Raw genomic sequence first — 23,522 nt, forward strand, 5'->3', positions numbered from 1 at the left:
AACGGCATAAATTCCCGATAGTGCCTTTATTTCTAGACCATCCTCACACCAAGTTTATTTAGGACACTTCAGAGTCATAACACAGACTAGCTGAAATTGGCAATTAAATTTCTATTAAAACAAACAACCCACACATACCAAGGAAACCAAAACACAACACCGTTAGAATGGGATTTTTATCACATCATTTTCCATTTCAGTTAAATGCATTGCAATCAGTGTGAAATTCCTTGGTTAGTTACATTTCTCTGGATATATATATATATATGTGTGTGTGTGTGTGTGTGTGTATATATTCCTATGTTGTATTTGTAAGGACTTAAATGGGCTTGAACTAGTTAATGCTCGAGTATTTAAAATATATGATTATCCAGTGTGAATTTTGAAGGAACTTACCAAAAAGCCATTAGGCATTATTGTGTAATATCAAATTCTCCATAGGTATAATTACCAAAGTGGAGAGAAAATACATGACTGCATAGTACCACCTTTTCGAAAGTCTTTATTCCCAAACTAATAGAATTGATGTGTGTGTCCCCCCCTCGCTTTTGTCATGATAATTTCCTCAGAGTAACTCTACTTCTTGTAACTCTCCTACCATAACCTAAGAGATTAGGCTTCAGTCAAAATGAGCAAGCTGACATTTTCAAGGTCATTTTCTATATGTAGTGTGGGGGGTACGTGATTGGATTTCAAATACACAAGAATAAATCGCAGTGGGTAGGAACAGGGGGACATCGAAACCTTGTACTGCTTTCTATTATTGAATGTCTTAGCAGGGGGGCTAGCCTGGGAAAAAAATGAAATGTAGAAGCAGAAAACGGCTGACTTATTTGATTTGTTTCTCGATAACTGTTGTGTTAAAAAGTTTTCAAGCCTGAGACTTGGAAAGATTTTCTGGCAGGTGATTGCAATGAGATCGATTTGGTCTGTGTGCTGGTTATAAAAGTGTGCAGCTGGATGTGTGTGTGTGTGTGTGTGTGTGAGAGAGAGACATATCACATATTAATCAGGTTGCTGATTTTATGTTGCTGCTGTGTTTTAAATTGCTTTTAATTGTGTATGCATGCATAAGCGCATGCGTTGATTTTTATTTGATTCTTTAATGTGTTTTAATGTGATAGTTTTGTTGGCCGGGCCGTTGGAAGGATTGTAAATATATGAGAAACAAACTTGCTCCTAAACCAAGCTTGCTCCTAAACATAGAGCACGTTGCAGCTGAAACACAAACAATTAATTTGAAATGATAGAAACACAACATTATTAAATGTTTGGGCTATATAGTTTTCTGTTTCTCAATAAAACACTTGCCTGAAGGAAATTACTTTACCTATATATGGTTTAAATCTAGACAACTAAAAAAACAAACAAAACACGTACATTTTAACTCTCGGAGGGAAGCCAAGAGTTATGTACTTACAGAAAATGTAAGGGTACTTGTCAGGCACAACGGCTTTATTCAATGGGATCTAGCAGCAGTCTTTGCTCTGCAAGAGCTATTGCAACGTAAAACGAAACCAGAGTCTTTGAAGTTGGTTGCAGAATTGTAGTAGACACCTAACTTACTTGTTACTTCATGCGGATAATGTTCTGTGGAGAATCACAGCAAAATGTTTTTATCAGGCCACCTCAGAAAAGAAACACACCACAGTAATTAGCAATTTGGCTTTCCTGTTCAGAACATGTTGCTTTGCTGCGATACAGATCTTTCTGTTTAAGGTGACACGTGGCAACGTATGTGCTCTCGTAATTTATTTACAGCTGCGTTTTAATGTCCCTTCGCTCACCGCCCAAGGAGTTTTGTAGTATTTAAGGTGCATTTGCAAAGTAGCTATTTTACATTCTGCCCCCCCGACCCCCCTTATCGGATTTTTACTGACCTCAATATATGCAGAGTGGTGGCTTTTAAAAGAATGCAGTGGTGATAAGGAATGGGAAGTCGACATTAATAACACTTAAAAAGTATGGCTGGGATCCAGAGAACTACTTTAGGGGCACCCAAGGGCTTGGGCGTCGCCAATGGATTTGTTTTGTTTTTATAAATAAAATCAAGCCTCTTCTCTTTGAATTAAATATCCTTTGAATATCACCGTTTTCTCCGTCTCCAAGATGTTTGCCCTAAGACATTGAAGGAGGAATTGTTAGAGTAGCGCAAGTCCATGGTTGCCTTCAGCATGCAGAGATAGTCACATGGGTCTTCAGGTCCCAGCCAGTCTACTTTTCAGCTATGCCTGTGCACATTGCCAAAAAGAAAGAAAGAAAGAAAAGAAAATGCATTGCAAAAAGGGGGAGGTGGACCGCAGTTTTGCATAATGTTTACGTGCGCTAATTTTAATGTGCAGATGCAAATTTATAATAATCCAAATAGAAACACAGTATATCTCACCATAGTGGGAAATGCTGGGCCCAGGTGTACTTGCTCAGTCTGCTGTCCAGGGGCGAAGCGCTGATAGGCGATGTCAAGGCACTCCCAGCTCTCCTGTCTTTTGGGTTCTTGGACTGGATACCCCTTCCAATGAAAGACTATCCTCTGTAAAGTGGGACACATTGCCACCCTTCTCATAAGTGCTGCATCTCCAAAGGCAGGCCGCCAAGTGGCCCGTGGTAGTTGCGAGGTGAAACATTTTTTAATAACAAGAATACCCTTTGTAATAAGCAGGAGATTATCAGCATATGTTAAAAGACTCATGGACAGATGTGCAGCTGAGCAGTTGGGGAGTGATTGGTACCATTACATAAGAAGCTGTGAAAACGTCCTTCTCGCCTGCCATCCAGTTGAAATAATGATGATGATGATGATGATGATGATGATAATAATAATAATAAATAATAATAATAATAAACGGCCTCAGTCCTATATACCTGAAGGAGCGTCTCCACCCCCACCATTCAGCCTCGACACTGAGATCCAGCACCGAGGGCCTTCTGGTGGTTCTCTCACTGCGAAAAGCAAAGCTACAGGGAACCAGGCAGAGGGCCTTCTCGGTAGTGGCGCCCGCCCTGTGGAACGCCCTCCCATCAGGGGTCAGAGAGATAAACAATTACCTGTCATTTAGAAAATAACTGAAGGCAGCCCTGTTTAGGGAAGTTTTAAATCTGTGACTTTGTATTGTATTTTAATATTTGTTGGAGGCCGCTCAGAGTGGCCAGGGAGACCCAGCCAGATGGGTGGGGTATAAAATAATAATAATAATATATTATTATTATTATTATTATTATTATTATTATTATTATTATTATTATTATTATTATTATTATATACCCCACACATGTGGCTGGGTTTTCCCAGCCACTCTGGGCAGCTTCCAACAAAATATTAAAATACAGCAATCTGTCAAAACATGAAAAGCTTCCTTAAACAGGGCTGCCTTCAGATGTCTTCTAAAAGTCTGGTAGTTGTTTTTCTCTTGGACATCTGGTGGGAGGGCATTCCACAGGGCGGGTACCACTACCGAGAAGGCCCTCTGCCTGGTTCCCTGTAGCTTTGCTTCTTGCAGCGAGGGAACTGCCAGAAGTCCCTTGGCACTGGACCTCAGTGTCTGGGCAGAACGATAGGGGTGGAGATGCTGAGTTGTGGCTGGAAATGAAGTGGCTGTGAGAGGCAATAATGGTGTATCTCCTCATCCTGAAAGCACTCACCTGTTGGCAAAGCATCTTTTAGGAATTCTTAAATCATTTGAACCAATGGGTCCCTTTCCTTAATATTTTTAGGACGCACCCTATTTTTTGAGATTGCACGTTGTTCTGAACGGTTTTCATTGCATTTTAATTTGTTGCAGCCCACTCTGGGGGCTAAAGGTGAGGGATAGACAGCAAATTAAAATAATAATAAAAACAGCAGCAACAACAACAACCCACAATGCTAAGCTGAAAGCCCAAATAATGCCTACCAGCTCCTGTAATAAATGCTATTCTTGAAAACTTCAGAGGTACACACAATCTCTTCCCCTGATCCCTGTACTCCCCCCTTTTGTCTATCAGTTTATGGACTTAGCTCTATACTTGTGTATGTGTGGGGGGGGGGGAGAAAGAATAGAAATGCCAAATGTATTGTGTGCTTCTCCCCCCCATCCTCTCTTCCTGTGTAATACTATATGATTTCATGGGGTTTAGGCCAGTATAGTGTATTGAGGGCATTTTTATTACTGTTCTTCATATTGCTTTCTTTCCTTTCTGGAGTAATTTTAGTTTTCAAATAAAATTTGTTTTACTTCTGCTTTCACTTCTGTTTCTTTTCTTCTTTTACTCCCAAGAGGTAGATATTTGGGAGTAAAATCTGGGAAAAAAATGTCAGAGTCATGCAACTGTAATGTTTTGCACATGGCTGATAAGTATGAATGCATATGAATGGGCACAATCATGCATTTGTTAAGTTCATATAAGAGAGAGTAGTGATCATATTTCATATTTTGCAAGCTGTTCCACTGGCATTTGCTGGCAGCAGTAAGCAAGAGATTGCTCAGTGATCAAAGACTCAAAATACAGGCTCAATTCATATGATGTTCTGAACCATGGTTTAGAGCAAAGGGTAGAGGCAGCGTGATGCCCTCCAGATGTTGCTGGACTTCAACTCCCATCAAACCTAGCCAGCATGGCCAATGTGGTCCAACCACATCTGGAAGGTGCCACGTTGTCTACCCTTGGTTCAGAGGGCTGGAAACAAGCTATTGATAAGCATACCCTCTTCCCTTTTAATGCTAACCATGGTTTGCTGCAACAACCAAACGAGCAAAATGTTGTTACCGATTGCCCTCCAAAATATGATTAGCGCTTGGTATTGTATTGAGTCGCGATGTTTAGATTTGCTTATATATCTCTACAACAAACTTATGGGTTGTGAATCCACTCTTGAGTTCAGCAATAGCAGAAAAGGGAATATATATAAATCAACTTCAAACCATGGCTTCTGATTCCTGTTTTGGAGAGCATATAATAACCATAATTTGGGTGTCTTGGCAAGCTACAGTTAGCACTCAAAGAGGATAAGGAAAGGCGGCTGGGGGGGGGGACACTCATCATGAGAAGTAGAGAAGGTAGCGTGTGCAAACCCACAGTAGCTTTATGACGTACCACATGAGGCAACGCATGGGGCAGCGCAGCTGTACAAGTGATGCAATGCTACCTTGTAATTTAAGAACCAAATTCTTCTTCTTCTTTTACAGTATGCAAGTGTTGAGAAAAATGGTGAATTTTACATGTCCCCCAGTGACTTTGTCACGCGGTTCCTGAAGATAATAGGAGATGGGGTGCCCAATCCCAGAACCGTTCAGCTGCTCGGAGGTGTGGTGGATCAGACGAAAGATGGGTATGTACTGTGACATTTATTTAAATTACTTATATGGTGGTAGCATTGAAGATTCACAGAATAAGCTGCCCTTCACTTTTAAAGTACCGTATATCGCGGCGTATAAGACGACTTTTTAAGCCCGAAAAATCTTCTCTGAAGTCGGGGGTCGTCTTGTACGCCGGCAACATCATGACCCGGAGTTCCGCCCCGCCACTGGTTGCATGGAGCCTCTCCCCGGCGCTCCAGCCGCAACCGCTGCCTCAGCCGCCATGGAGCCCGGGCTGGGCGTGGGCGGCAAGCGCGGCGGGGAGGTTCTCCCCACTGCCCCAGGCGTCGCTGCCGACGCCTCAGCAGCCGTGGAGGCCGTCCTGCGCTTCAGCAGGAAGCGCGGAGGCCTCCTTTGCGGCGACGGGGAGCTTCTCGTCGCTGCCCCAGGCGTCGCTGCCGACGCCTCAGCAGCCGTGGAGGCCGTCCTGCGCTTCAGCAGGAAGCGCGGAGGCCTCCTTTGGGGCGACGGGGAGCTTCTCCCCGCTGCCCCAGGCGTCGCTGCCGACGCCTCAGCAGCCGTGGAGGCCGTCCTGCGCTTCAGCAGGAAGCGCGGAGGCCTCCTTTGCAGCGACGGGGAGCTTCTCGTCGCTGCCCCAGGCGTCGCTGCCGACGCCTCAGCAGCCGTGGAGGCCGTCCTGCGCTTCAGCAGGAAGCGCGGAGGCCTCCTTTGCAGCGACGGGGAGCTTCTCCCCGCTGCCCCAGGCGTCGCTGCCGACGCCTCAGCAGCCGTGGAGGCCGTCCTGCGCTTCAGCGGGAAGCGCGGAGGCCTCCTTTGCGCCGACGGGGAGCTTCTCGTCGCTGCCGCCGCCTCAGCAGCCATGGGGGCCGCTGTGCGCTTGGGCGGCAAGCGCGGAAATCTCCTGTGTGGCGCGGGGGACGCTCTCCCCGCCGCTGCCGCCGCCTCAGCAGCCATGGATCCCGGGCTGGGTGAGTATACCCCAAACTCTGTTTTTTCACATTAAAAGTTGGGGGGTCGTCTTATACGCCGAGTCGCCTTATACGCCGCGATATACGGTATACGAAAAAGATACTGTATTGCCATAGAATTTTGCTTTCAGTAGCAGTTGGTTCTTCGGTGTCTCTGTGAATCACAGGGAGAGAACAGGGTACGCTGTCTTAAAATGCGTTCCACTAGACACTGGGCCAAATACATAAAGGGTTATAAAATGCATGCACTTTGTACCAAACTCAGTGACAACATTTTTAAACTTGATGTGCCACATTCAGAAGTTACAATGATTAAGTAATGCACGCAAAATGAATTTTATAGAGCAAGTTTGGGAAAAGTAGAGGTGGATATTTAAATGTACGACACAAGAGGAAACATGCTTTGTTCTTACCCATAAGCCTTAGGTAGTAGCATGAAGGACACTGAAAGAGACCTACTCTTGATTTATTGTAACATTTTCCAGCAAAAAAACAAGACTCTGTGACACTTTAAGAGCCAAGAAAATATTTTATGGCATAACCTTTCATGGGCTAGAGTACGTCTGACTCTAATCCACAAAAAATAGGCTATCATAAATTGTTATGCTTTAAGCTGCTGCAGAACTCTTTGTTATTCTCAATTTTCAAAGCCTTCTCAGAATACTAAAACCCCCCAAAACTTAAGGAATAATGTGTCGTCCTGTGCTGTTGTGAACAAAGTCAGACACAAGTAATTTACTTACTATAAATTAGAATTGTGTATGATCCCTTTTTCTTCTTCTGCGAGTGCTAGCATACAGTGGTGCCCCGCTAGACGAATGCCTCGCTAGACGAAAAACTCGCTAGACGAACAGCATTCGTCTAGCGGAAGCTGCCCCGCAAGACGAAAAATGTTCGTCTTTTTTTTCCGTTTAGCGGAGCGCGGCTGTCATTGCCGCTTCGCTGGACGAAAAAACCGCTAGACGAAAAAAAATCGTAGAACGAATTATTTTCGTCTAGCGGGGCACCACTGTACATGCTTTTACAGGAGGGCTTTGGAAGCTTATATTTATGCTAGCCTTTCTCAGCCTGGTGCCCTGCAGATGTTTTGGACCACATCTCACACCATCCTTGTACATTAGTGATGCTAGCTGAGGGGAGCTGGAGTCCAAAACCTCTGGAGGGCAACCAGTTGGGGCAGCCTGATTTATGCTGAGTAATTCAGATTTGAGATCCAAGTCCTACATATAGAAATGAGTTCACTATTGAAAATCTCTACTCTGCTCCCACCAGCCCCTGTTTCAGTCTACCTGTGGTTATTCTTTTGGAGCAACTAAGTTTTAGGTCCTCATATTACCACATCTGTTTTACTTGAATGCCACTTTCCTGCAAAACTGCTCCAAGTGGTTCACAACATATCAGGTGAACAATAACAATTAAAGAAACTCAAAACCATTATAAATCACAATATCAGTAAGTAATAACATTGCATACAAATTTGTTGTTGTTCAGTCGTGTCCGACTCTTCGTGACCCCATGGAGCAGAGCACGCCAGGCACGCCTATCCTTCACTGCCTCCCGCAGTTTGGCCAAACTCATGCTAGTCGCTTCGAGAACACTGTCCAACCATCTCATCCTCTGTTGTCCCCTTCTCCTTGTGACCTCCATCCTTCCCAACATCAGGGTCTTTTCTAGGGAGTCTTCTCTTCTCATGAGGTGGCCAAAGTACTGGAGCCTCAACTTCAGGATCTGTCCTTCCAGTGAGCACTCAGGGCTGATTTCTTTAAGGATGGATAAGTTTGATCTTTTGGAGTCCATGGGACTCTCAAGAGTCTCCTCCGGCACCATAATTCAAAAGCATCAATTCTTCGGCCATCAGTCTTCTTTATGGTCCAGCTCTCACTTCCATACATTACTACTGGGAAAACCATAGCTTTAACTATACAGACCTTTGTCGGCAAGGTGATGTCTCTGCTTTTTAAGATGCTGTCTAAGTTTGTCATTGCTTTCCTCCCAAGAAGCAGGCGTCTTTTAATTTCGTGACTGCTGTCACCATCTGCAGTGATCGTGGAGCCCAAGAAGTAAAATCTCTCACATGCAAATAAGCTATGCCAATTAATTAACTGAAACGAAGCGGAAGAGAAAATAATACCAATTCAAAATAGTATAGTAGGAAGCAAAACATCACCAGATGATGCACTTGTGACCCAGTGGTTTGTTCTGAGACGCCATCTTCATCATTCAAGGACGCCACCCCATTTTCTCACCTGGGATAGTGCAAGCACTCCCACCTTGGCTCTCACCTGGAGGGGATTTTTGCCCACCGTTATCATGGGGGTCTTACCCCACATGGTGGCCAATAGCTTTCCTTTCACACTCTCCTACCAGACAATATGTCTTCAGCCAGAATGGGGGCCCTAAATAAGGTCTTGTGAAGTGACCCTCGACGTGGCAACCCCAAAAGGATTTTTCATTTCTTCCCTTTGGTTGTTAGGAGGTATAAAAAAGTCGCAACAGTGATTCTTTTGAGTGGCCAAAGGTACATATTAACATGAGTTTATCCAAGAACAGTATTTTTGCCTCATACAGTGTTTCATGCTCTCCCGCAGAGCTAATGAATTCTGGTCACTAATTAACAGTAGAGCTAGGAAATATCCCTTGACTGTTATCCCGGCCCCTACTTGGGAACAGTTCCTTAGGAAATGTTTCTCACAGGCAGAAGCTCCGGTTCCTCATCTGGAGCACTTGTTCGAACACCTACCCAGATGGCCACCCACAGACCCAGGCGAAATATCAGTCCTAATATCCCAGTTGAAAGTGGGTAAGGCCCCCGGCCCTGACCTGGTTCCTGCAGAGGCCATTAAATCACATCCTGAGTGGTGGTCAGGAATCCTGGCCAAAACCTTTGATGCCATTAATGTTACTGGCTGTATTCCCAAGACATGGAAGGAAGCCATTATTATACCAATCTATAAAAAAGGTCCTCCTGCTGATCCAGGGAACTATCGTAGTATCAGCCTCCTTTCGACCATTGGGAAAATTTATGCCCGCCTGTTGCTGTCTAAACTGTCTCAATGGGCAGAAGAATCCAACCTGATTGGCCATGAACAAGCGGGCTTTAGACCCAACTGTTCCACCATAGATCATGCCATAATCCTTTATCACTTTGCAAGGAAATACTCCTTCCCCAGTCGAGGACATTTATGCGCTGCCTTCATAGACCTGAAGGCAGCCTTCGACAGCATCCCCAGAACCATTCTATGGGAGAAATTGGCAAGGTGGGGCATTGATAAAAGGCTCCTTTGGCTCATGATCCAACTGCATGGTGGATCCTCTGCCAGAATTAGACTTACCCCCGCTGGTGACCTTACAAATGCGGTCCCGATAAATAAAGGAGTCCGACAAGGTTGTATATTAGCACCTTACCTTTTCAACCTGTTTGTCAGTGATATGAGAGAGCCTCTAAATGAGTCGCACGCCTACATTCACGCCCCCCGCATCGCAAACTACCGTTGTCCGCTGCTTTTATACGCAGATGATGCGGTGATCCTTTCTTACTCAAGGGTTGGGCTATGTAGGGCGTTAAAGATCTTTACTGCTTACTGTCAATCCAACCAATTGTCCATCAACCACTCAAAATCAAAAGTTGTAGTCTTCTCTAGAAGTCGTAAACTTTTTCAGTGGAAGCTTGGTGGAGTTAAAATAGATCAAGTTTTTAAGTTTCAATATCTAGGGATTGTTTTTCAATATAACCTGAGCTGGAAATCCCAAGTTCAACATCTACTTAACAAGGGCAAAACTCTATCTCATGCACTTCTCCAGTTCTTTTTCTCAGACGGAGCCCTACACGTGCCCTCGGCTTTAAAGGTGTACAATGCAAAAGTTATTACCACTCTTACTTATGCTGCTCCGCTTTGGGCAGCTCTGGTAAATCCGGCCCCGCTGGAGGTGCTGCAAAATCAGTTTCTTCGCCGGCTTTTAAAACTCCCTACGTGTGTTAGTAATGCAGCTATACGACTAGAATTGAAGATTCCTTCACTAGAGACTCTCTTAAGGAAACGAATATTCACCTACTGGTTAACTCTTTGGCATAGATTACCCAGCCATTATCTCGTCCAATGTCTTTGGCGTGACGAATTTGCAAACCCTTGGACTGGGAAAATCCACGCCAAACTTCTGTCTTTTGGAATCTCTCCTTCAGATTCGCTTAATTTAGACCCTGCTTCGGCAAAAAGATTAATCAAACAAAGACTGGACGATTTGGAGCTGCAGCGTAACCATATGCTGGGTGGGGGTGTTTGCTCGCCTCGGAATTTTGGAGTTACTCCAATACATCATGTCCCTCTATACCTATCCTCCCTCTCCACTCTGGGCACCGATTCGCTTTCACCAAAGCGAGGTTTAATGTTTTTCCTTCTAATGTCCTGAGACATAGATTTTCCAAGGGCCTAGTTTCCGCCTTTTGTGATTGTGATAAAAAGTCGACGGAATCTCTCCATCATATAATCTTTATCTGTTCCCTGTATAGTGAGGCTCGGGCAAAATTACTAAGACCAATAACTCAGAAACTTACAGGTGCACCAGCTGAGTCACACCTTGCCTTACTCCTGCAAGACAATGACTCCTATACAACCTTGCAGGTGGCAAGGTTTCTAAACTCTGTCATATCTCAAAAAAGGCGCTGTGGCCAACTACACGACCACTAATACTTTTGTTTCCTGCTCCCTGGTTGCAATTTTAAAACTTGTATTTGTGCTGTGGTTTGTTTCCCTATGACTCCAGGGTCTATGGTTTGCTGTAACTTTATGTCATATATTCCATATTTTATGTTTTTATGGGCTTATAGCCGCAATAAATTTGATTTGATTTGTTTCATGCTCTTGCTACAGTAAGCTGAAATAGTGCCTCTGCTCCGCCCCATTCCCATCCAAGAGATTCTTGCATGGTGTTTTCTGGTGATTCGAGACATTACTGAGATTTTTCGTACACACACACACACAAACACACACACAATGTAAAATCCCCTTCATTATCTTTTTCTGCATGGCTGCTATGTTAATAATATTTCAGAAAAACGACCCAACCATCCACGACCTTTTCTCTTGCTATTGTGTGGCCATCTTGTTAGTCCTTGTGTCCAAGTATCTCAGTGCCATTAAGGTAATGACCGAAACTCCAGAGCAACCTTTGTGAGTACCTGAATGCACATCTGTATGACTTTCCCTGTACAGTGCATGCATGAATCCCCTGCTCTGTTTCCCCCCGTGCTGATCCATTGTTCAGCCTCGCAAAGACAGGAGTATTTTTTGCCTGGCTGTTTTCTTGCTAGTTGGATGCACTGCGAAACGTTTAGTGAGAGGAGGCTTCCAGAGGGTTAGGTGGGAGGTCTGAGACCTGTTGTTTAGCTTCAGGAGGGCCATTCAGGGTGCCTGTTACCCTCCCACAGATGAGCATGTAAAGAAATGTTTTACTGCAAATTGCACTCTTTAAAAATCCAACTAGCTTCCTCTAACAATCCATACTTCCCCCCTTTTTTTGCTGCTACAATTAAATTCTGCCCAATAAAATATGCCTGTTCTGCCAATCATAGCTTGGTTTCCAGTAAGCAACTCAAAATACTATATGGCTTTTATTTTTAGAAAGGGTAAACAATTCAAAATAATGCTTTGAAATGCCAGCTTTTCCCATTATTATTGATTTATCTCTAATCTACCATTTTTCAGAACAAGTTGTTTATCTAAGATTGAAACATTAAATAATAGGCATAGCTTACCCTGTGCCCCATTATGCTATTATGGTTAAATTGCTGATTTTAGTAAAGCATTGTAGCTTTTGTATTTATTATACAATGATGAGGATAATGATTAGTATTGCTAAACATGTAAAAGAATGGATGTTGCAGGAATACACACACACACACACAAGAATTTCAGACGTGTGTGCCTTGGGTACTTTGTCATATAGCAGAAGTTAATAATTAGCCAATTTAAAGGTACCGTAGCAAAATTGCCTGATTTTGGTGGAAAAGATGTGTTTGAGGGTAGATCTCTTGATATTGAAGTCAGTGAGTGTTGGGCAGTTGTGGATGGCTGAGTTCTCTGCAAATGGGCACAGATAACTTTACCCCATTTCCACTGGCATTTCACCCCTTAACACAAAATTGCTTCCATGAGGCTCCAGTACTTTGGCCACCTCATGAGAAGAGAAGACTCCCTGGAAAAGACCCTGATGTTGGGAAAGATGGAGGGCACAAGGAGAAGGGGACGACAGAGGATGAGATGGTTGGACAGTGTTCTCGAAGCTACTAACATGAGTTTGGCCAAACTGCGAGAGGCAGTGAAGGATAGGCGTGCCTGGCGTGCTCTGGTCCATGGGGTCACGAAGAGTCGGACACAACTGAACGACTGAACAACAACAACAAGTAAATGGTCGAAAGCATGGAGCTTTCAGTTGTTCTTTCAAACAGGGCTTTCCAAACTTCTTTGCTAAGTCTTGATTCTAGTGGCGCACCTTCTCACATCCCCCACCGGCCAAATGGGAAGCTGCCGCCCATCTAGCAAGAATCTGTTAATATCTTCTGCCGTCTTGCTTTGTGGTGGTGAACTGTGTTCTCTCAAGCTAAATCTTTGTTATGCAGGAGGTCTCCTTTGTGATAAGCCCATCCTTGTTCTCTGTACTTCCTTCCAGCTTTCTCTGCCTCCTCTACAGGTTGTCCTGTAATATGAAAATAGGAATCCTTGACCCTTCAGAACCCACCTTCAAAACCAATTCGTATCACAGGCCCTTCTGTTTGCTGCCACTTCTACCTTTTCTGAATGGGGAAAGCTAACAGACCAACCTGTCGCTTGGTGCTTGAGATGAGACAATGGGAGCAGCCTTATCCAAAGGCAGTCTCAAAGTCAGTATTGTCTGCACTGAGGGCAGTTCCCAGCTCTACTTAGTAAGAGATTGAACCTGGGACCTTCTGCATGCAAAACCGATGGGGAGATGCTGTCTCATTTTCACCTCACATTAGAGATGGGTGAGAAATTTGATTCAGTTTGCATTTAAAGGTGAACTTTCTGAATCAAGATGTGAACCAAAAGATGCACCCATCCTTTGACATTCACACTTCTCCGGTTAAAAATGCATATATTAAAAATGTGTTTATAAGGCAAAATTGCAAGCAAAATTTACGTTAGGAAGATTCACACTAGAACGTTGATTAATTTTCATGGGAACTCCCCCCCCCAACCCCCCCCCCCCCACAAACAGTTGTGGAAATGTGGATAACTGAAGTTAAGGTTGGGAAAATGAGAAACTGTGTGAAACAGAAATTGATATATATTCCCTACCTCAGACACCTGACTGTAGGGGACTGAACCTCCACCTCCCACAAAAAAAACCCTTTGCCATGCTGGTAAAAGTTAGCTCAAACCAGTCTTGAGTTTGCTGGTAAGCTTGTGGAGAAATTGGCCTCAAAACACAACTGAAGAATGCAGGGCGAACCCTCTTTTTTGCCCCCTTTCTTTTTTCCTTCTGTTAAACATGTCTTTGCCACCTCATTCGCTTTTGAAGAAGTGATGGCACTTCCCTTTTTTTCTTCCGTTAAAATGGGGAAGATAGTACCAAAGTGGAGAACCTCTGACTTAGAAGGCATCTTTCTGCTTGATTTATAATTCATCCATCTCCTCCTAGTTTCACATCGTTAAAACGCAGGGTCATTAGGCTTTACTCAGCCGGGCTTTTAAGTTAGACAAGGCCTTGCTTATGTAGGCAAAATTATTCTTAAGTAGCATATTGAGGTTCATGTTAATATGTGCTGTTTAATGAAACCTAATGATATTCAATGAAGGGTTGCACTATGCCAGAGAGAAAACTTGTTACCTAGGCAACTGCCCTTGTGCCGTATAGAGCTTGGAACATATGGCTATGTAACATGCATTATTTCAGCATCTTTAACCATTAGGAACCACATGTGTAATTGACTGTGAAAAATTACTGCTCAGTTACTGTATTGTATGGGCATAATAGAAGTAAATGAGTGCGTCATTGTTGTCGGAGTCGATCTGTTGGGAATCACTTGCAGGCCAGTCTATTTAAGGAGCAAAAATACAATAAGAAGAAAATAGCTGGTTTAATTAACATGTAAAAAATGGGTTAATTTGAATTCAGCTGGCACAGCAGATATTCATGTTTCCTCTGCAGTAGTCTGATGGGAGCCTCGCATTTGTATGCTTTCTCCCCTTTTCCATTAACCCCCCCAACCCATTGCTTTCGTTAAAATAGAAATAAACTCTCTTAATTAAATATCTGACTTTTAGAGGTGTTTGGGTTACTCGACTGAGAAGAGCTTGATGTAGCCAAAAGAATCTTTCCCAATCTGGTACCCTCCAGTTATTTTGGATTACAACATGCTAGCTGTGACTTAATGGAAGCTGCAGTCCAAAACATCTGGAAAGTACCAGGTTGCCAAAGGCTGCTTTAAAGACAACAAATTTCATTTTGGCATGAGATCTGTAGGCTAAAGTTCACTTCATCGGACCACTTAATGTATCTGAAGCAGGTTCTGCCTTATGAATAATTATTTTAGTCTTGTTAATTGGACATCCCGACTGAAATATCACAAATCCGCATTGCAAAGACTCTGGAGCCCGCATCTTTATTAATAAAATTCTACCCAAACCTGCATAAATATGATTTTTATCCATGACAACAGATGTCAGCTGTTGAAGCTCTCACATACATTCCAACAACTCAAGGAACTTTCATACAAAATAGATGCTGACATCTTGTTTTTACTGCTTAAATGATGGTGCGAATTATTATCGTAATGCCGCATTGTATCGCTTACCTTATTTATGTAATTTATATACTGCCCTTCATCAAGAGAAGACAGGGCAGTTTACAACATAAAATTACTTCAGGTAAGATGATGTGCTCCACGTGTGTGGGCAAGTGATGACACTGTGATCCATCTGGTCAGTGGCAGAACCTTTTCCCACGTTGCCTCAAATCAGAGGAGCTACTGCCATGTGCCATCTATTTTGCAAATGATTAATCTGATGGGCAACTTTTGGAACACTTTTTTGGTTGGTAAAATGTAGTTCCACCCCATATTTTTTTTTAAAATTATTATTCCATGACAATTGGATTGGGATAATTTGCATTTCAATTACTAACTTGGCAACTTTCAAACTTGCAATTTCAATTGTGCCACCATTCAAGATGCTAGTAGCATAATAGGAAGCTGCATTTATGGTGAGTCAGACCATTGGTCCATCTAGCTCATCACTTTTTATACTGGCTGCCATTGGCTCCTCAGGGTTTGAGGCAGGGGTGCCTCTCAGCCCTAAACGGCTCAGGACCTGGGCATCTGAAGAAGTGTCTCTCGCCTAGGATTTGAGGTTGTCTACAGAAACTCTTCTGATGGTGCCATTGTTGCATGAGACTAGACAATCTGTTGCTTTTCATGACTAGCAATAATACCCCAGTTATGGAACACTCTCTGCTCTGAGCTTTGACTGGCAGGAACCTTGGATATTTTTCAGTGCAAGCTGAAGGCTCTCTTCTTCCATGTTTTTTGAGTCGTCAGTTACGTGTCCAAGTTTCATGGCTATCCTGATACATTTATTAGATTGAAAATGGCTATACAGTCATACCTTGGTTGCTGAACACCTTGGAACTTGTACGTTTTGGCTCCTAAACAATCGAAAACTGGAAGTGTGTGTTCCGGTTTTGAATGATTTTCGGAAGCCGAATGTCTGGCGTGGCTTCCGATTGGCTGTAGAAGCCGCGCTTTGGTTTCCGAACATTTTGAAAGTCAAACGGACTTCCAGAACGGATTTCGTTTGACTTCCAAGGTACATCTGTATTTTAAAGTTTATTCTGTTTTGTTTTTACTATAATGTACTTTAAATGCTTGTGATATTTGGGGAGGGGTCACATATAATGAGGGATAGAAATCTAATAAGTAAATTACTTACCTGCGAAATGTTCTTCTGGTGATCGCACCTGAAAAAAATGGCTTTCTTTTTCCTTTCGTAGGTTGATATCCTTTCAAGAATTTGTAGCATTTGAATCTGTCCTCTGTGCCCCAGATGCACTGTTCATGGTGGCATTTCAACTTTTTGACAAAACTGGCAAAGGAGAAGTTACTTTTGGTAAGACCTGCTTTTTCCTTCCTTTCCTCACCTTATATTATTAATGGACTTTTAAATGTTGCTATTGCAGATTGGTGCTACTGGAGAATGCTTAACCATGGTGATATTATACCCAGGCGTTGCCCCAATGCAAATTTTAGACATGTTAAAATCTTGCTGGTTGCTTTGTTTTATTCTGCTGGTTTTTGTGTTTTGACATTTTAAGTGGGTGAACTGGCCTGGAACCAGTTTTGATGAAGGGCAGTATATAAACTTTAAATAAAACAAATTAATAAGTTGGGAAATGCAATATACTGTCACTATTTAAAAAATGAAAAGGAAAAACTTTAATGAAACACTTCCAGAAATTCTTCATAGGCTTGTAACTTGTGCATGTTCTTCCAGACATAAGCCATGTGACTAGGCAGGTGGCAATTCAGTCCTACAGATGTCAAGCACTTGTCTAAATTGTTTTCTAAGAATAATACCTCAGTGCCCACAGTTTAAGTGACGCGTCTTGGATTCATGGAGCTGATGTTGTAAAACACTTTTAATTTTTTTAAAAATGTATATTTTATGTGTGTGAAGAAATGTCTCAAAGAGAAACCCAGCTTTTGTTTTTGTTCCATAACCTTTTTTTTTTGGTTTGATTTAGGGCCTACATATTTCTGCTCTTTCCTGCAAATAATACGTGTGCATTTCCTCCTCACACACAAAGCTTAGTTCTTTTGCTGCAGAATAAATGTCCTGCACATAAATATTCTGAAGCTTTCCATTCAGTGGGAATATTGCGCAGGAAATATTCCTCACAGATGATGCTAATTTGATGATCTAATCAGGGCTCGAATACCAGTGAGTCAGGGAATAAAGTATAACCAGCGATAAAGACCACAGAGTCAAGATTGTAACTGAAGTGAATCTCATTTGGTTTATCGGTGTATAATGCTCAATTCAAAGCATATTACTATCTTCATGTGGAAGATAATATCCTGAACTTTGAGGCAAAACATAGCAACATAAAGCAACTTGTAGATGATAACAAGACAGAATTTAGGGAATAATACGGATTAAGAATGACATAAGAATTGCAATAGAATTGAATTGACAAAAGTAATGCATCGGTCATTTAACAGGAGATCTTACTTCTATCTTCCTCTAGTCCACCAAGTTGTCAAACAGTTTTCCTGTTAGCATATTCCCAATTTTCTACCATACCTTGCATTTGGAAGAAAATCCATAGTTAGCTAGAGTTGGGTGGCGAGGGGTGGGGGAGCATGCACATTTTTGAGAGCTGTGTCCTAGAAAACAGAAGAAGGGGGCAGCTGGGGTCCAGAGGCATGTGTGGGACTGACACACACACACAAACAACACTGAGAGCCAGTGTTGCATAGTGATCAGAGTGTTGGACTAGGACCTGGGAGACCAGGATGCAAATCCCCTACTCGGCCATGAAGGTCACTGGGTGACCTTGGTCCAGCCACCGGCTCTCAGCCTAACCTCTCTCACAGGACAGTTGTGAGGGATTAATTGAGGAGGGCAAGATTCATGTAATCCACCTTGAGCTCCTTGGAGACAAAGGTGGGATAGAAAAAATAATTAATATGTAGGAAGATGAGGTTGTTTTTTATTAAGGTGACTGAGCCACCATCCTGGAGGAATTGCAAAAGTAAATACTTTTAACCCCCCACCCTCCCCAAAAAATCTCAAGCGGCACTCACTTCTCTCCCCCCCCCCCCACTTATACTCTTCCATTTTTACTCGTGGAGACTCCTTGAGAAGTTTATGTCAACCTCCCTTCCTGTGCCCAATCATTTGGTTTGCATAGTAGCCAATCATGAGACACCACTATGTTCAGGTTTCTGCCACCCATCTGTAGGTCAAAAAGCATATACAGTGGTATCTTGGTTGTTGAATAGCTTGGCTCCCGAACAAATCGGCTCCCAAACACTGCAAAATAAGTGTTCCGGTTTGCAAACATTTTTTGGAAGCCGAACTTCCGACGCAGCTTCCAATTGAGCGCAGGAAGCTCCTGCAGCCAATCGGAAGCCGTGCCTTGGTTTTTTAACAGTTCTGGGAGTCGAGCGGACTCCCAGAACAGATTAAGTATGACAACCAAGGTACCATTGCAGTGTTTTAAACTAACGTTTCCTTAATGGATACCTATTGGAATTAATTACCATGACTAAGTTGGGTTCATTAATGTCAACGAGTTTGCTCTGTGTAAAAGTTAGTTGGATACAACATATATAGATAGATAGAAAGATTTGATTTGCTATTTCCCCTGGGAGTTCAGACACTACAATTATTCTACACTGCAGTTTGCTAAAGTTAATGGTTCTTCAGATCTAGCCGGGCCCAGATTAACAGATGGTTCCCAGTAACAACGTATGTTTTTTAATGCAGTGTAAGAACAATTTATTTCAAATTCTCATGTGAGAATTATGCTTTTGTATCCCCTGTAGCATTTATATAAGTGTAATATCTTAGAAATAATAATAGCTCGGTGACTGAGACATGCTTCGTATACAAAAGATCCCAAGCTTCTCCTTGTAAGGTAGGGAAGAAAACCTTCCCGTAACCCTGTCAAGCCCCTGCCAATCAGTACAGCCAATACTGAACTACCGGGTAGTTGGACCAATGGCCTGGCTTGTTGTTTTGCAATCTCCCATGTTATTTTCAGGCTTTCTTTTACAAGTCTATTGCATTTGTGCCATACCACTGAAATCCAGCTTCTGGCTATAACCTGGCTACACTTTTAGGTTGCTATGCTGGTCACTGTAAATATTTTCATAATCTGTTAAATATTTGCCGTATACTGCTTAGCATTAGATTGCGTTAATCCCAAATAGGGCCAACTTGACCCTTTTCTTTTCTTTTCTCAGCAATCTCTTTTAAATCTGCATTATGTTTAGAAGTTCCTTTTTAATTTTAGTCCTAGTTTTAGGACTTTGATTTACCCAAACCCACTGTTTGGGAACACAGAGAATCAAGGACTTTCCCTCCCAGCCCTCCTAGCCCCACTTCAGCAAAATTACCCACTACATATATTGTTTAAAATAAGGAAAGTTTAGTTGTTTGTTCCTAGAGACAGCATGAAACAGGAGATGGTAGTGTGCTTTTGGCTTGCAACGGATAGAGATTGCCTTGGCCTTTTGTATCACATTGTACACGGAGCTGCTGCTCTTTGCCAGGAGTTAAAGATCTCAGCAGGAAGGTGGAAGGAAGTTTAGTTGGCTTTTAAATTTGAGACAGAGAATAAACCATTGCTTCTTACTCCTGAGTGTTGACAGGCACATAAAAGCTGATAATGTAAGTCCAGGGGTTTAAGAGGCTTAACAGTTTTGCCTTTTTTTGTATTACTGTATTTTAATGCCTCATTAAAGAGGTAAGAGTTCTTTGATATTCTTTATTAGATGGTTTAATAAAGAAAAGTTTAGATGCTTGGGTCTAAATGTCAACATTTTAAAAATTAACAGTCCTTTTAAATAACCTTTATCTTTAATTCCAAGGGCTGCACTTGCGCACGGGCAAAGCAAATTTAACAACTTCTGGCCTTGCGTACATCAGAAGTAATTGCTTGGAACTTGCATTGTCTTTTTTTTGCAGACGCTGCAGCGCTGGTGCAAGGCAGACAAAGTCTCCATTTTACAAACAGAGTAAATAAAAGCCTGTCGGGTTACCTTAATTTTTAAAGGCGGTTAAGTCGCCGGCTGTGGAACGACCCTTGTTGGCCTATTTGGATATCCGTGAATGTAGGCAGAAGAAATCTGGGAACCAGCTGGAAATGCTTCCAAATGGAAAATGATAGCTAAATGAGAAATAGGATTTTTACCCCACCATCCCAAAAAAAAGGCATACAGAGATCATTAATAAGACAATCCCTGCCCTCAAGGCTTACAATCAGAAAAGCATAACACAAAAGGAAAAAGGATTGTGAAGGAGAAGGGAGGCGGGGGGAAGCAAACTCAGGTACTAGTCTCCGTTTATGATGTTCTTATAATAACCAGCTGGAATAGAAAATAGTTCAGTACTGCAGAAACAATAAAGATTATTTTGGAAGCTTAAGCAAATGTATTACGGAATAAGCTTTTGTGGCTATGGAGTGTCACCCTGAGTTTCGTGTTGCCCTTCTCCTCATTGCAAAACGAGGCCACTTACAGAACGTCGCTATTTTGCAGGTAGGATTCAATTGCGTAACGGCAAACTCAAGTTGCACAATTAAATTGGATTTGGTGCCCTTGTGTGACAACTCCCGCTCCTGCCACGGAATGATCCAACTCTTCGCAGGAAGGAAAATGGCAGGCGAATGCACTGGAGTGTGTGGGATACAGTTGCTTCACTTGGCATTGTATAACCTTCCTGAAAACAAATCAGGATGAATGTTGTTAGAAGCAGGTTATCTTTAAGTGACCTGAGATCTGTGCCACACATGACAAAAAATTCCTTCGTGGAGGTTTTAACTTGTAAAAACTGCTTGTAGCAGATGTCCTGTGTTTCATGAGCGCATGCAGGAACGTCGAGTTGCATGCATTTTGCCACGTGTTGTGAGATATTGCCTGCAGTTTCTAGCAGGAGAGGACTTGATGTGCAGGGAACTCCATCTTCTGTGAAGCAACCCACACTTGTTACCTTATTCGCTCTTAACACCATTTAGGGTGCAGTGCTGATGCTTTGGGAGAGAGGGAGAGCTGGAAGGGGGCAGATACTTAAGCTCTAATCTCCCACCTGAATGGCAGAAATAATGTACCGGTAAGATCTGTTTAGGTCATTTGTTAGTTTTAGTGTCATTTTTTAAACTCCTGTAATTAGTTTTAAGAATAGAAATGCAATTTCTATTTACTCAACTATTGTTGAGTAAATATACACACCTGCTCCTGGCCAGTAGATAATGGATATGGAATGCATGATGGATATGGAAAGCAGGCCCAATCTCAGCCTTCCCCAGGTATAGAATTGGCAGCTGGAAAGAACTGTCCTTCCTCTAAACTGGTTGTAAACCAATCCTAAGGAAGCATGTTGGACACCTCAGGAGATCAACGCTAAATTGCAGTTCACACCAATCAGTTAGCAGTTGCAGACATCCACCACAGACATCCACTGCAGATAAATACATTTTTTAAAAATGCACCAGGAGCCAAAAAGGAGTAGCAGATGAAATGATCAGTCAAAATCGTATGGACTGGCATTCTGGAGTGAAGACGTATTGCACAAATGGGCACTCTTCCTCATACCTGTATTGTGCTACCCAGTTTATTTTTTGCATAGGTTAATAATGTGTTGTCTATTGAACTTGCCAGTTGGCCAACTTTGAATCTTGTTTAAGGGGTGGGGGTTATCTGGAGCCATCCAATTGGGAGCGCTTCTTCTGTACACCTAGCAAGCACAGAATTTCTTGGAGAAAGGGAATCGTAGGAGAGAATGAAAACCTTCCCTTTTGATTAGCACTAGTAGGCTGCTCTTATACCTGAGGCAGAGGTGATCATCTGAGTTTCCTATTGATTGCTGCTACAGTCTCCCCTGGCCCAATTAGAAAATGCGCACAAACACAACTCCACAGTCTCAAGGAGGAGTTCACCGTGCCCAGGTCAGTTTTCCCCTCCTCCTTGGGCAGGCCCCTCTCAGTAACAATAAGTGGGCTTAGTGCATTCGGGTATTTGGGTTTCTCGTACGGCTTTGTTGCATCCATTCAGAATCATCAGAGTGCAGGCTATCAGGAACAGAATTACCACTCGTGAGCATCCAGAGTATAACAACGGAATACAAATTCACACCAGCAAGAAATTGTCTTCTCTGTTGTTGTGGGCTATCTTGTCAAAGATCAGGAGAACAGCGCAGAAGCTCTTCCAGTTCAATGGGTCAAAAATCCACTCTTTTATGAAAGGCTAAATGTGGATTTGCACGAATGACTATAATGGCTCCAATTTTGAAAGATAGAGGTAACGGAGAGCACTTCCAGGTAGCGGGGCTGATTTCAGAATGCAGCTTGTTCAAATGGTTAAAATATTGTGCTTTCTGCTTTCTTCGTTTCTACTTAAAAAGAGAGAGAGAGAGAAGGAAAAAATAGGTATGGAGAAGGTGGGAGAGAACCAATTTGAGAGTAAATTCAAACAGTATAAGGTCACTGTCTGGTTAACTGAGAGCTGAAATATAGCCATCCCTCATAAGACGTCGGTGTGGAAGAAAAGGCCCATTTACTAAGCTGCAATTTTGGAAGGAATTTGACCTGCCTCTACTGGGGGGAATAAACCCCACCATTGCTGTTGTGTGGCAACATTGCTACAGTCTTGAATCTCAGGCTGGTTCAGTTGCATATAGACACGTGTTGCGTCCAAAAGATAAATGCCATTAGAACCATGTTTGTTTAACTCTTTGGTTTTTTTAAAATGTGTAATGCTTATTAAACTCGAGAGTTGTCTTGCTGAAATCAGTAAAAACTTTATTGCCTAATAGGTAGATAATCTGATTTCATGTTTGCAAAGGACAAATAAATGGGGGTAACATAACCATGAAATGGTCAATTCACGAAGCGGAATTGAGACAGGAACTGTTTCTTTACTTCTTTCAGCTCATGTGCCATTAAAGGGGTAGGGGGACAAGACAGTAAGGAGAAGACAACATTTTGACTTTTTGCATGTTAAATGCGTGTCAAATAGATGCATTAAATTAATGTCAACATGTAGCATGGGATGAAATGAATTTAAAACCAGCTCTGTACAAATGAGCATTATGCCTGCTGACGATGGCTCCCATTTTTACAATTTGCAACCCAATTTTCAGTGCTTGAATTATGTGTAACTACTAGTTTCAGACAGCCAGAAAAGGGTGTGATTTTGCTTAAAATCAGGAGGTGTCAAGGGGTGAGGCTTTTGCATTTCAATATGGGGCCTTCTGTCTGTTTGCCCATAGTTCTGGACACTGCCCCAGAGGGAGTCCAAAATCCTATTTTTTTTTTTGGGTGGACCTTTGTGGTGATGCTAAGGATGCAATCCTATACTCATGTACCTGGGAGTAAGTCCCACTGATCTCAGTAGGGCCTACTTCTGAGTAGACATATATAGAATTAGCTGCAAGTTTCCCTAAAGCCCACAGAAATATGGATAGAGATGCGAAAATTCTTGTATGACTGCATCCAAATTGGTCCTCTGTTCTGTGGGTGCAGA

General features: G+C 42.6%; 1 protein-coding gene across 3 annotated transcripts in view; it reads left to right on the forward strand.

The window, feature by feature from the left end:
* SLC25A13 (solute carrier family 25 member 13) overlaps nucleotides 1-23,522 on the forward strand; it is a 114,252-nt gene that overhangs the window by 25,969 nt on the left and 64,761 nt on the right. For all 3 annotated transcript variants that reach the window (XM_033165243.1, XM_033165244.1, XM_033165242.1), the window contains 2 exons: nucleotides 5,163-5,305; nucleotides 16,268-16,383. In XM_033165243.1, coding sequence (XP_033021134.1) covers nucleotides 5,163-5,305; nucleotides 16,268-16,383 — 259 coding nt within the window. The remainder of the gene's footprint in view (nucleotides 1-5,162; nucleotides 5,306-16,267; nucleotides 16,384-23,522) is intronic.

Source organism: Lacerta agilis, chromosome 12, assembly GCF_009819535.1.
Source record: "Lacerta agilis isolate rLacAgi1 chromosome 12, rLacAgi1.pri, whole genome shotgun sequence".
NCBI lineage: Eukaryota > Metazoa > Chordata > Lepidosauria > Squamata > Lacertidae > Lacerta > Lacerta agilis.